This window comes from Pygocentrus nattereri, chromosome 20, assembly GCF_015220715.1.
Source record: "Pygocentrus nattereri isolate fPygNat1 chromosome 20, fPygNat1.pri, whole genome shotgun sequence".
Classification (NCBI taxonomy): Eukaryota; Metazoa; Chordata; class Actinopteri; order Characiformes; family Serrasalmidae; genus Pygocentrus; species Pygocentrus nattereri.
In genome coordinates, this window is record NC_051230.1 from 23,411,813 (window position 1) to 23,426,420 (window position 14,608).

Consider the following 14,608-nt stretch of genomic DNA (forward strand, 5'->3'; position numbering starts at 1 on the left):
TTTCCAAACACCCCAAACACTCCATTGGCGAGTAATTTAATTTTCATTACACTCGTAGTCGATAATACGAGTTAGTTTGACTGCATAATAAGCTGTGTAACACCTGTTTATGAGGAGCCTGGCCACTTCCTATTCCCCCCGCTATATCAAAACAGGACTACTAAACAGCAGAGGGCGCTCGTGAGTGAGTCCTCAATGAATGGGAGTAAACGGCGCTCAACGGCTAATTTCTTCCGGGTTTCTGAAACTCTAGAGGGCGTTCAAGACAGAGTCCAAAATGAATGGGCTGAGATTGGGCATTTGACCAAAATCATAATTTACACTCATTGGCCAATTTATTTGGGACAAGTAAAAGGTTGGACCCCCTTTTGCCTTTAGAACTGCCTTAATTCTTCGTGGCAGACTTTCAACAAGGTGTTGGAAACATTCCTCAGAGATTTTGGTTGGTTATTTGAGTTCATGTTGTCTTTCTATCATCTGGAACCACTCTGCCCGTTCTCCTCTGACCTCTCACATCAACAAGGCATTTTTGTCCACACAACTGACCGCTCACTGGATATTTCCTCTTTTTCAGACCGTTCTCTGTAAACCCTAGAGATGGTTGTGCATGAAAATCCCAGCAGATCAGCAGTTTCTGAAATACTCAGACCAGCCCGTCTGGCACCAACAACCACGCCACGTTCAAAGTCGCTTAAATCACCTTTCTTCCCCGTTCTGATGCTCGGTCTGCACTTCAGCACCTTGTCTTGACCACCTCTACAGGCCTAAATGCACTGAGTTGAGGCCATGTGATTGGCTGATTAGCTCTTTGTGTTAACAAGCAATTGAACTTTATTGTACCTAATAAAGTGGCCGGTGAGTGTATAAATGCTTAAACATTTGCAATGTAAAAAGATACATTCATTCTGCTTAAACAATCTGAGCACTGAATGATATAAAACATTTTAACACCGCTATTGTATTTTAAAAGCTTTTAGACTCGAGTTATAGGAGTTTAAAACGGCACCTCATGTATGTCTGTGACGTCAGTGAGCGCAGACAGCCAATGAGCTACTTCGATCGCGAATCAATCAGCACTGGCTAGCAGTAATGCTAGCGTCCTGCTTCTCATAACCAGGAAAGATAAGCAAGTTTTCTTTGCTTTTTAGTGAAATACATCATTCTCTTCTACTTTCTCAAATTAAAAAAAACGTTCTGGCCAAGTGATTAGAAACTATTTCAACTTTTCGTTTTTAGCCGTTAAGCTCCATTTACTCCCATTCATTGAGGACTCGCTCGCGGGCGCCTTCTGGTGTTTGGCTGGCCTGTTTTTGATATAACGGGAGGAATAAGAAGCGGCCAGGCTCCTCATAAAGCGGCTCTCTTGGCAGTTCTCCACACTACACGTTCTAGGACCAACCTGTCCACAATAATAGGCATATTTGTCGGCTTACCATGACCAATAGCGTGCCAGAATGATTTTTAACCAATCACAAACTCTTACGATCCGGCCAACGTGTTGCTGTTTAGGTGTGCGTAAGCACATACTGAGCCAATCAGGGATGACGTACAATGTCAGCACAACCAATCGCTGAGCAGTTTAAAGCTACGTAGCTCCATGGCCGGTGACAGTAGCGCTCAGAACGATGGGGCAAACAAATATTTTCATAGTTTCGAGGATAAATGAAAGCTTCGAGAAGGTAAAAGCACCGTCCACATGTTGTTCAGTGTTAATGAATGGCATTGAATATCTAGCTAAAGAAAAAAAAGCCCGTTTGTCTTTAATAGCCTTAGCTGAAAACTAACGTAACGTTAGCAGATGTGTAGCTACAAGTAGGACGAAGATAACAGCATCGCACTTTCTGTCGACATAAAATGAATAGGATTAAATTCTAAATAATAAGACACTTAGATATTGGTAAACCTACATTTGGTCTGTGAGTGCTGATACTAATACCCCATCTGAACAGCAGACGAAGGTGGAGTTAGCTTTACATTAGCCAGCTTCTTATTTTCCGTTCCACCTTAAATGGTGCAGCGGTTACATTCCGGCGCCTGTACAGAATCCAATTCCTGAATGTTTCTAAACCGTGGTAAATTCTAGCTTTACTGGTGTATGAAAACAATTACACAAGGCTTGTAGACCATTACACTGCAGCAGTCTACATTTCGAGTTCACGCTAATTCCCCACTTTCCTGACTTTGTATTCGATACTGGTTCACCAGCTGCTCTGCCTGTTGCTGTACATCTTGCTAGGTTATGTATCAAGCTATTGAGGCGGTGGTCCGCTCTTCTTGTCTTTGCTGTACGGATATTGTTTTCCCCCAGTGTAACTCGCCTGATACACTGATTGTCTAACCTTCTGGAGATCTGTCACACTTCAGATCCAACACATCTGTGATATTCAGATATCCCTAAAGGCTTTCATTACCTGGATCAAGGGTGTCAAATTAGGGTTATAGCTAAATTCAGGACCAGGATTGTTCAATCTTGGCCTAACCCTTCAAAAAGAACACGCAATTGTTTTATTGATTGATTGATTGTTTTTATTTCTGTTGGTCTTAGCAAGTTGGTGTGAATGTTGTGTGAATGTTAGTTCAAGCAGGTTAATGCAGGAAATGAATAGGTGTCGAAAGTAGGACACAGAAGTTCATTAGACTGTAGTTCATTCAGTAAATAAGATGTAAACAAAGTCATTCAGAGTGGTTTAGTGTGAAATACTAAATACTTGTAGAGAAACTTGGCAAGTTACAGTCACAGTGATAGGATCCAGATGTATGAAGAGTTTGTTCCCACCAGTAAATTATTACACATGGTTATGAAAACGCTGCTTGATGTCTGAGACATTATTTTAAGTCTATATGTGGCAGAGAAGCGCATGCAAACAAGAGTCCCCAAGGAAAAAAATATTATTGAAGGTTTTTGGCTATTTTACAGTTATCAGAGACTCTGAAGACATATCTAGGTTCACTGGTCATTTCTGATGGTATACAAATTTATTTGTATAGTGCTTTTTTACAACGGATGTTGTCACAAAGCAGCTTTACAGAGTTTCAGAAAAGAAAAAGTTTCAAGAGAACTCTAAGAATGTACAGAAACCCCCCGGTGGGCAAGCCAGAGGCAACAGTGGTAAGGAAAAACTCCCTCAGAACTGAGGAAGAAACCTTGGGAGGAACCAGGCTCACCAGGGGGGACCCATCCTCCTCTGGTCAAACTACCTACAAGTGATTTTATTACTAATATTAACAGCAGTAATATTGGTATTATGAATAACTAGGAGTCTATGAAAACATCAGCATAGGGTGGGCAGCTCATCCGAGGTAGGTGGTTGGGGCATGGGCAGCTGGTCTGAAGTAGGTAGCAGAAGGGCTCGGCAGTCGGTCGTCCTTCAGTGTCCAGCCGGTCATATGGGTAATACAATCTAATGCTATATTAGTGGTGTACATATCATAACCCCTGGTTACTGTCACCACCATAAAGAAATCTGAGTCAGTCAGGTTCTTTATAACGAAGCATTTCTCATTGAAACACTGAATGACTTAAACAACTGAATTATGCTTGAGTGTTATAAATAGGGTATTGCACCTAAATCAGTTAGAGACTGTGAGTTAGTTTCAGTGTCTTCAAGGATCTTCTGACCTTATTTCTGGTGGCCAGTCAACTAAGAATAGTCTTGACCCTGAGATGTGGAGAAATTCTACTGGTTTTTATTAATTTTATCAGCTTCATTGTTATTTCCATTGGTAGATCATATTCTTTAGGACAGTATGGTTTGTTTTATTGCATGGAACTGCACATCTTACACAGAAGTCTATCTGCTTTAATAATTAGCTCCTTGTCTATTTCTGTTACTGAACCTGACCTTGTTCTCCTTCACAGGCTGACCTGTTTGTCAGAATGCTGAACATATGACTAAAGAAAACTGGACACCTAGATTGATGGCAGCATTAGCAGTGTTGCGTCATGCTAGCAGTAGTCCTCTGCTATGGGGCTGGGGGCCTGTTCTTTTTGTTCTGCTGGGCTCAGTGTTGGTCCTTCTGCTCCCTCTAGTGGGGGTTGAGGAGCAATGCTGTGCCAGACTGAAGGGTATCTCCCTCTTGCACTGCCAGCTGTGGGGCAACACTCCACGCCCTATAGGCCACTCCACAAGCCTCACTGTGCCCTTCACAGCTCTTGAGCTCCTGCCTCAAAAGCCCAAGCCTAGCAAAGGTAAGATGAAGAAGAGTAAATTTATTCCCTTTCTACTGCTGTTATCCTGGATTCTTATGTCTTCTCTGTCTTAAATCAACTTCTCACACAAATGAAACTACAAGTTCATACTGAATCAGTGATGTCATCAGTGTGATTTTTATTCCAAAATAAGAGTGATTTTGTTAAACTAACACCAGTGACGCGAGTTCTGGACACACACACACATCTTCTAAGCCGCTTTTCCTTCTGGGTCGCGGGGGGAGCTGGAGCCTATCCCAGCAGTCATTGGGTGGAAGGCAGGATACACCCTGGACAGGTTGCTAGTTCATCGCAGGGCAAACAGACAGACACATTCACACCAAGAGGCAATTTAACATGTCCAGTTGGCCTGACTGCATGTCTTTGGACTGTGGGGGAGGGAAACCAGGGAACCTGGAGGAAACCCACACAGACATGGGGGGAACATGCAAACTTAAAGGATGCAAAACATGCAAACAGAAAGGACCCTGGTCACCCAGCCGAGGAATTGGAACCAGGCCCTTCTTGCTGTGAGGTGACAGCGCTACCCACCAGCGCTACACATGACTGTGGGGATGAGCAATATTGCTAAATTGATGGTTAAGAAGGTGTAATTATTAAAATAACATTAGTTTTATTTTAAAATATAAACAAACCATAACCCTAACATATTTATGTGAAATATATCTGTAAATGCTAGGGACACAAAATGGACGTTGCTGTAGAAAGATGTGTATCTGCTACCTCAACGACCTTTAAACGACCTGAAGGCTGGCGCGCAGTCTGCTGATCACATAGCAATGCTGCCAAAAACCTTGGTTATCTAGTAGCTAGCTAACTAAATAACAAAGAAAATCAAGATTTAAGACCAACATCAATAATTTAGAGATGAATGGACAGACATTTATAAGCACTTCAGCTGGTTTCCTGGTACGTTAAATCTGCAACAAGAAACTGTCAACCAGTAAAAATTGGTGAAGCTTAAGGCAGCATCACCAGCTTCTTGTTCGAATTTTCCTGTTCCACCTTAAATGCTGCACCATTTAAGGTGGAACAGGAAAATTCGAACAAGAAGTTGGCGAATGACAAGCTGACTTAGCTTAAAGCAGAGTAAAGTAAGTCTGTGTTTATTATTTATATGTTTTAGCCTACACTAGGACATTAGCACATGCTGGTACATATTTACAGCAAAGATGGTACTTAAGTAGATGGACATAAAATGTTGTGGCTCCCAAGGTGGTTTGACTTTTGTTCAAAGAACAAAATTGCTCTTCTTAACATTTGGATTCCTGACCCCTGGCCTTGCCAGTATACTACAGTCCCAAACATCACAGAACAGGTTTGCTAAGCTAATGCTATCCAGATCCTCTTTCCTAGTTAGCAGCACTGTTCAACATTCAGCAGTTGTTGGATACATTGTTCAAAATTGTGCAGTGTGCTTACATACTTAGTGACGATGTGACTGACTACATGGAAGATGTGAGATCATCAATTCTACCTTAAATAATTTTAAAGCTTCTCTTCTTTTTCCACAGAGACACAGTTGGAGGCAAAGGCAGCTCTCCAGCAGGCCCTGGAGATGAAGAAACAAGGGAAAAGGGAGAAAGCCCACAAACTGCTCATCCACGCACTTAACATGAACCCTGACTTTGTGGATGCCCTAACAGAGTTGGGGAGCATTTTAGAAGAGGAGAAGGATGTGGTTCAGGCTGACCACCTGTACAGCAAAGCGCTTGCCATTTCACCATGTAACCAGAAGGCGCTAGTGAGCCGGGACCGCACGCTCCCCCTGGTGGAGGAAATTGATCAGCGGTACTTTGGAATTATTGACAGTAAAGTACGACGTCTTATGTCCATCCCTAAAGGCAACTCGGCTCTGCGACGGATTATGGAAGAAACCTACTACCACCATATATATCACACTGTGGCCATCGAGGGGAACACGCTCACGCTGTCCGAGATTCGCCACATCATCGAGACGCGCTACGCTGTGCCGGGCAAGAGCCTGCAAGAGCAGAACGAGGCCATTGGTGTGGATGCAGCAATGAAGTACATCAACACCACGCTTCTGTCACGCACTGGCACCATCACTATTAACGACATCCTAGAGATCCACCGTCGCGTGCTAGGATATGCAGACCCGGTGGAAGCAGGCCGCTTCAGAACTAACCAGGTGTTTGTGGGACACCATATTCCGCCTCATCCAAGCGATCTGGACCGGCACATGCAGGAGCTGGTGCAGTGGTTGAACTCAGAGGAAGCGGTTCACCTTCACCCAGTGGAATTCGCAGCTCTGGCCCACTACAAGCTGGTCTATGTGCACCCGTTTATAGACGGGAACGGACGGACATCACGGCTGCTGATGAACCTGGTGTTGATGCAGGCCAGCTACCCTCCAATCACCATCCGAAAGGAGCAGAGAGCGGAGTATTATGCTGCCTTGGACACAGCAAATGAGGGTGATGTGAGGCCGTTTATACGCTTTATTGCGAAGTGCACAGAGATCACGCTGGACACGCTGCTCATAGCTACCACTGAGCATGCAGTCGGACTTCCCGGGGCAAGCAGTCAGGCCTGTCTGAACTGTAAGCGGACCATACCTGCTCATAACTGAATTCCCAAAATTGTCCTAGCATAAGGATCATCCTTGGTCACTTAGGACACTGTCTAATAGATAATTATAACATTACAATGGGAAACTTGGCCACGTTCTGGTCTTCATAAAGGTCCAGGCTTTTGTTCCGACAGAGGTCATTCTTGAGATGTTACTCTTTAGTAGGAACAAAGGCCTGATCTCGCTCTGGCCCTTTGTGGATAAGATGGCATTGAAATTATATCTTGGCAAGACAGAAGAACATTTTAAAATCTAATCAATGTCTAATAGTTCTAATTTTAAGAAGACTTCAACTTCTTTTCCTAAATATTTTTGCTTGTTTTAAGTAAGGCTGAATGTTTTGGGGAAAATACATAATTGTGATTTTCTGTTCAATATTGTGACAGTGATTTCAATTGTGAGATTAAGGTCCAGGCCTGTTAATTTGGCCAAGAAGTATCCACTTTTTCAGGCTTGAGGGCACGAATGCCGAATGTGTCTGACTGCCAGCTAGTTGTGGTAGTGTTGAACATAGTGGACAGATGTTTGGTTGTTTCTTATTTGTGGAATTCATCTACAGGCAGGTCACAAGCTCTATGTTACTAGGTTACATTTCCCTGCTTAAAACACCAGGATATCGTAGATTAAACTTGCTATAATTAAAATTACAGGTCTTGTGATTTTGAAAATTCTACTTCAAATGTAATTACCAGTTCAGTATTAACAATGGAGAATGCCAACTATACCAATTGCAATTACCAGTTCATTATAAAAAAAAAAAAAGGATTTCTTTTTAAGGAATCCAGAGAAATTCTTATTCCACTTGTGGATAGTTTGGCTTGTTCCAAACATTACTTCTCGAAACAAAATTATCTGCCAACAGAAGTTGATGATTTCACTAGATAAAATGTCTTGCATTTACAAACAGCTAAAATAAGTCCAATAATCCTATTCAATATTCTTACAACATTATCAAGTAGGAAAAAATAGATATATTGATTAGTTTTAAGTAGATTTTTCACTTTCCAAGGCATGCGTATGTATGTATGTATGTATGTATGTATGTATGTATGTATGTATGTATGTACACACATACATACACATATTACCTTTTTTTTTTTTTGCACCTTGGGGACCACCGTTATTTCATAAAGTAATGAATACGCACAAATCCATAAATTACATCCAGTTGCCGCTAAGGACCATTGTCGGGCCTAAATCATCAATAGAGCCTTAAAAATGAGTAACACAAATATTGCATCATGCATTGCGTTTGCAGTGGTCAGCAATTTTAAAAGCTTTAGGATAGTTTTTGTTCTGGGTTGGGCCTGTTGGTTCATGAAAACCTCTCAAAAAGAACTTTTTCCTGAGTTTTCTTTAGTTCTTGGGAAAGCATCACTTTCATTCGGAGCCCAGAAAAGGGTTATGAAATCAGCAAAAAACTCATTCCTTGTTTGTTACAATCATCCCACTCTTTCTATTTTTAAGGAATCAGCTGTTGGAAAATGTTTTGCAGATTAATGGATGTTATTTTACTAGCAGCTAACCTTTAAATATTTAAGGTTAGTTTAAATAAATATTTTAATATTTGCAACAACTGGGTAAGCATGTTTGTAAATGGGTCATATAATAATGTTTCATTGTGGACCGTTGTTTTGACTCTGAATGCTTAAAAGTAATTTTTGTTGATCACTGGCAGCCACTTTCTTGAATTGTCGCACATAATAAAAAATGTTTTCCTCTCTTCTTTTATTTAATGGTCTGACCTTCTGGAAACAGATTAGGTCAGGCCAAGAAAGCCTGGCTAACTACAATTTATGCTAATGCTGAACTCTTTGATAGCCAAATTAGCAATATATGGTAGAACTAGATTCTATTTATGTTCTTGAGGATTTTTTAAGCTATAATGCTTTTAGTTTTTGTTTTTTGTGGTGCCAGAAAAATCCTTCATCTACCTGTTCAAAGTCTTTTTTTATAATTATTATTATTCAGTTGCTTTTATACGCTGTACAGGAAGAATGAACATGCCGTTTGTGATGTTGAGTCCACAAGGTTTGTCCATAAGACACACTTAATGGTGTTAGCAACGAAATGTAATTTTATTAAAGAAACCACTCGGCGCCACTAAAGTCACCAATGTAAACAATGTAGCTACGCTCTAAGTAGCTGAATGAATGCTTTGCCCAAAGTAATGTTAACATTACGAATGCAGAATGAAAGCTAAAATTCAGAATTTTTTCACAACTTTCAATCAATCAATACTCATTTCTACAAGCCTGTCTGTGTGGTGCTGTTTCCTTAGTAATATTACATTGAATTCTTCCAGTGATACTACAGTATCATTTAGTGCCTCATGTTTTAAGTTTGCACCAAATGCACTTTGTTTTTGTGTATTTAAAGGATGCCATATTTATTGACAGTTATTTCCATGTGGGGGTGAGATTTATTAAATTATTGAGAGCAGTGTTTTTATCCTTCTTGTCTTTCTTCGAGAGCCATATGTTGAGATTGGTGTAATAAAAATGTTAGTGCTGTAATAACTTCATGTTCTTGAATGGAAGTCATTTATTTAGGGATATCTAGCAGAAAAACTGTTTACTAATGAATGGATGATTTACTATCAGAAATGAACAGTGAACCTACACATCTTCTGTATTATGTAATATTGATGGGTAAATAAAATTGCATCCAGTCTTGCCAAGGGAGTATTTTGGATTACACTTGGATTTTAAAAACCTCCTCTTTCCTCCTCAAAACTTTCATAAAACTGTTAATGTATGTATCTCTATGTATAATCATTTTATGTAATAGCTTTCAGAGGCACTCTTCAGTCATCTGGTTTCTATCGCCATCACTGAAAACACTTGAAACTTGCACTAAAGAAAATCATGCAAAACCAAGCATTGTGTGTTGAACAACCATATAGTTTAATTGCTTAATTGATAAACAATATAGGCCTTAAACAATGGAGGAAAGAACAGAAGGCAAAAAAATACAAATGATACAATTTTGACAAAACAAATCTGGTAAACTTTGGACACAATAAGTGATTTAAAAAAAAAAAAACACAACAAGTTAACGAGAACAATACCTTTTAAAGAAATGAGGACTCACAAGTTTGGTAAATAAAATGTCCACTACAACACAGTCACATTGCAAAAAAAAACAAAAAAAAAAAAACAAAACAATGAGGACTAAGAAATAAACCTCAAACGTCTACACTGATTACCACTGCTTTTTTCCTCTTTTAAAGATACTCAACAAGACATCGCAACAGCACATTTTCTTTTCTTGTTACTATTTTAGGCCACTGTGGTGATCATAAGCAAATACATAGAGCTACTATTCCTTAAGATCAAAATATACAAACGCTTTACAAAACTATGGCCAACCACCGAGGAGGTGAACACTCAAACACTCTGACTGGTGACGATGGTTACAAGACGAAAAAGAATTCTGCTAAAATAATACACTTGCAACAGATCATAGATCAAACCAACGAAAGGTTTTTCATTCTCATCCAGAAAGAACAAAATCTTTATGACTCAAGATATTCAATGATGGTGTATATACAGTACAGTATAGGAAATGGGTTCATTCAGGCAAACTAATGCGGAAGGTTCTAGCAATAAACAGCTGCATAGATTCTTAAAAACACAACGGTCAGTTCCACGGAGAAAGGGAACGGTCCAAGGCAACGTCACAGCCAGACGGAAAAGAATCTAGAGCAGAGGTCACGACGCCCCTCTCCTTTAAGACCCCCTTTCCTATGAATTTAGTTCCAACATAAACACATCTACTACAACCAATGAGACACCTGCAAAACTGTGTGTGGAAGATAGTGGTTGAAACTAGACTCCATGAGAAGGAAGATCTCCAAGAGCAGGAACAGGAATGGTGGACACAGATCTAGATCTAGCTCAACCACAGCCCAATTCCCTCAATTCTAGATCTAATGTAGAACCTCAGGTTGAGCTCTAGAACCTCTAGATTTGTACAGTCTGGCAATGGAACAGGATCTCCAGCCTACTTTATTCAGTAGCTGTCGTTCTTCTGGCCATGGCACGGCCAATATTGAGCCAACAGGGTAAGGCAGGTTTGCAAGCTACGTGTCAGCCGTAAGGGAATGCGCCCTCAAACGCTGGGCCAGCGGTCAAGCGGTGTAAGATACGTTACTAACTCAAGAGGTTGGTGCAAAACAAAGTGTTTATCTGTCTCATGAATGAAAGCACTGGGATCTCAACAAAACAGAAGGTAAAGAATAGCACAGTAAACCAACAATGGGTCATGATGGTTACATACAGCTGAGAAGACCTATCTACATTTCTAACCACATTTTTACCCCCCCACCCCCACCCCCGCCCCCGCCCATGAAGTTATCTAGCAGGTTTACTACTGAAGTTGGCATGAAATCTAGAACAAGCACATCAGAATGAGCATCCCAGGGTTCCAGTACTGCAAATAAATTATTTTTACAAATGCAGTTCTGTAAAGCACAGATTAGCCTTTTTTCTCCTTTTTCTTGCCTTGAACAAAAGGCAAATGGTGTGCAATGGCTGACCAAAGCAGTCTATAGAGAAAATAACCAGTATACTGATGGCAAATACATACAGAAAAAAAAACAACTATTTTCTCATTTATGATACATTATACTTTCATAGTAAATATCAAGTTCTTGCATATACCTTATTTAAAACATGTTTCACACGGTTGTTTTGACATCTTGTTAAAAAAATACTCACTTTGTAGTCTTCAATCTCCCCCATTTCACTCCCCCATCAAACAACCAGGAAAGAAAACGGGAAAAAAAAAAAAAAAAAAAAAAAAAAAAAAAAAAAAAAAAAAAAAAAAACCACACACACACAAACAACCCACTCACTTCTATTGACACTTAAAATCTTTTTTTTTTAATCTATATATATATAATTTTGGGGGTGCTTCACATATTTACAGGAAAAAAAAAAATTAAAACACTATTGTTTCTTCCTCCCAATTGTAATAAGGACACAGAATGGCTTCCGACACAAGGCAGGTTAATTTGTCATGTTCAGGCGCTGCAGAAGCAGTTTCACTTCTTCAGGAGCATCCTCGCAAAGTCCTCGTTGGACAAGGATTTGGTTCCAGTGTCCAGCTCCTGGCCGTCGGTCATGCCATGCTGCTGTTTGGTAGCCGTTCCATTCTCTGCTTTGGCCTCTGGGGCGTTCTGCCGGTGCAGGGAGCGAGGGAGTAAGGAGACTTGTGTCCGTCCTTTCCCTCGACTGAAAACAGACCATAAACGCTGTATTAGCAAAAACAACCTCTAAAACAAATGAATAATACCTAAACAGTGGGTGCTACAGGAATAGTACTCAATTTTTAAAAGTCAAAATTGTGCATAATTAAGTGGTTAAAATACATCGAGTGGTCTGACGCAAAACTCTCCATCCTAGAGAAAACAGTCATCCACCTCTAAAGCTTCCTCATGTAAAGTTGTTGCACAAAATACTATTTTACTAATCAACATATAAAAACTCAAGAAATGTGTAGTTTCACCAGTTGTTTTGGATAGTAAATAAAATACATTTTAAATGTTCCTATCAGGACCACTGTGACGAGATCTGAGTAAGTTTCTTTACAGCATACTAACCAGAATGACTGACATTTAAGTCAATTAACTGACTTATCAATTTAATTCCCTATTTAAAAGTGATCATTTGAAGCCAATTTTATTACATTTAGTTTTTTTTCCCTAATGAAAGACATGTCATTTTAGGGGAGGGAAGTAAGTTAAGTATTAAATATTAGTATTTAGTATTACATTTATTTGACCAAAACAAAGTTATCACGTTTGACCAAACAGTAGTCTACACTAGGTACAATGACTTCAGTGCTATAAAACATGTTCTCTCAGAGCCTGTCATTTTTTTTTTTAAATTATTATTATTATTATTATTATTATTATTATTATTATTATTATTACTACAATTAAAAATCACCAACTCTGTTTGGTTGTTTCAAATAACCACATTGCACATCGTAGCATTTTCTTAAAGAGAATAAATAGGATTTTCAACAAAATTTCATTTGATTTTTAACAGAATGTTTGAGTCGTACGAAGTGGAAGCAGAGCAGCATAAATTTGCCCGGAGTGACTTTTAGGAAAGTTGGAGCGGGGGTGTTTCCTCACGCTGAAATCACTCAAATACTGCCCCACGCTCTGAGCCAGTCCTAGCTAAACAGTTTTTCATTAAATGAGTGCTGTCTTTTTTGGCACGAATGAGTCATATGGACCGGATGTAGAGCAGGTTTTCTCTGACGTGTAAGCTGGAAATAGAGAACCCAGAGTGGAGCCATTACAGAACGTTTTGAACGAGAAGCGGAACGTCTGTCAGCTGACATACTCTGGCAGTGACGCATGCATCCATAACTGGTTACTGAAGTGAACCAGTCTGTACTGCACAAGAGGGGGCACTCAAGAGTGATGAAGCTTGGAACCCAACCCGACCCACTAGCTCTACAGGAAATGTCTTTAAGAATGACCATTACTATACAGACTGAAGAAAAAGTACTTGATGAGCGTAAGAGCAGAAGAGCAGGGACTTAAGCCCCCTTTGGTGTCTATCAGTGGATACTGACACTCTGTTGGTGGTGCTGTACTCACGCGCCCTGTAGCTGCCGAGGCATCATGGCTCCCAGCACACGGCTAGCCGCTGGTCCGACTTCTGTTTTCCTAGCCGGTGGGTTGCTAATGGCGACAGAGAGAGTATAATTCTCCATCTTCATCCTATCCATCTTCAGTACGGCCTGAGACGCCTGCTCCTCGTTCTCAAACTCCACATACGCCAGGCCCTTCAGAACAGAATGACAACACTCAGTCAGTTTACAGATAAAAAGCTTTACAATACACTTTACAATAAGACCTTAATCACTGTCTTGTGAATGGCTTAAAATGATTTTGTTAATGATTACTGATTAGGTCTTTAACACGTTAGAACACGTTAAAAAGCAGTTTAAAACACAAAAAAGCACAAAAGTGACCTGTTATATCTGAGGAATATGAATGTGTTCATGATGTGAATGATTCTGAATGAAGAACACAAAGTGAGATAAGGAACCAGCAAGATCTTTAGCATTATAGATATACCTGGGTTCACTATTTGACAAGTAACTTTTGCCCTTTTTATTTCTGGCCTATGATTTTAAGATATTGATGGGCTATTTAACATCAAAACAGCTTTAGTTGTAGCAGTCACCAATTAGGTCACTCTGTAACTATTCATGCATTGGGTACATTTTTACAATCGTGCTAACTAGCTAATGTTGCCAGTCAAATAAGCCATCCTCCATGCAAAAAACCTCCACTCATTCTGACTGGGCAAGTGAGACAAACATTTGAAAGCAGCTTAAGAACTACAAACGTTGGGGGACAGCTTGCTTTAACATTTACAGAGTATCAATGACCTTAGATCTGCCAGAGCGATTGGTGACCAGGCGGACAGCTTTGACTGTTCCGTGCTCCTTGCACAGCTCCTCCAGCTTCTCTGTAGTGCAGGTGAATGGCAGTCCCGAGATGAAGATTTTATGCTTCTCCATTGACGTATTGTATTTGAAAACCTGACAGAAGCAGAATTGCGGAAATCAGAAAATGAACAATTCCATTTTTAATTCCTTCTTATATTTGCCAAAGCAGGCAGCTGCTTAGGGGCCCCCATAAGCCAAGGCTACCATGAAAATACAAGTTAGATACACTGTGTGGTAATGTTAAATAATCTATTCCAAAACAAGTATACATTTTTGTATATGAATGGCTGTTATTTGTAATTATTGCTAGTATTTTAAGTTTAATA

At 40.0% G+C, this 14,608-nt stretch overlaps 2 protein-coding genes across 2 annotated transcripts in view; one reads left to right on the forward strand and one right to left on the reverse strand.

Annotated features, from left to right (window-relative positions):
* Positions 1 to 1,584: 1,584 nt before the first annotated feature.
* ficd (FIC domain protein adenylyltransferase) lies at positions 1,585 to 9,483 on the forward strand. Its single transcript, XM_017686966.2, has 3 exons — positions 1,585 to 1,679; positions 3,860 to 4,189; positions 5,725 to 9,483. Exons 2-3 carry the CDS (start codon positions 3,889 to 3,891, stop codon positions 6,801 to 6,803), a joined length of 1,380 nt encoding a protein of 459 aa, XP_017542455.1. The 5' UTR covers positions 1,585 to 1,679; positions 3,860 to 3,888; the 3' UTR covers positions 6,804 to 9,483.
* A 1,668-nt stretch (positions 9,484 to 11,151) lies between these two features.
* Positions 11,152 to 14,608, reverse strand: part of sart3 (spliceosome associated factor 3, U4/U6 recycling protein) — a 35,608-nt gene continuing 32,151 nt past the window's right edge. Inside the window, exons 17-19 of the mRNA XM_017686953.2 lie at positions 14,223 to 14,375; positions 13,423 to 13,610; positions 11,152 to 12,040 (exon numbers count right to left, since the gene is read on the reverse strand). Of these exons, the coding sequence (XP_017542442.1) occupies positions 11,851 to 12,040; positions 13,423 to 13,610; positions 14,223 to 14,375 (531 nt within the window). The 3' untranslated portion in view covers positions 11,152 to 11,850. The remainder of the gene's footprint in view (positions 12,041 to 13,422; positions 13,611 to 14,222; positions 14,376 to 14,608) is intronic.

Bases quoted from the DNA above. Each gene is read 5' to 3' on its own strand.
- ficd (XM_017686966.2), top strand. From the start codon at position 3,889: ATGACTAAAGAAAACTGGACACCTAGATTGATGGCAGCATTAGCAGTG. The intron at 4,190-5,724 runs GTAAGATGAAGA...CTTTTTCCACAG, and splicing joins AAAGCCCAAGCCTAGCAAAG to AGACACAGTTGGAGGCAAAG.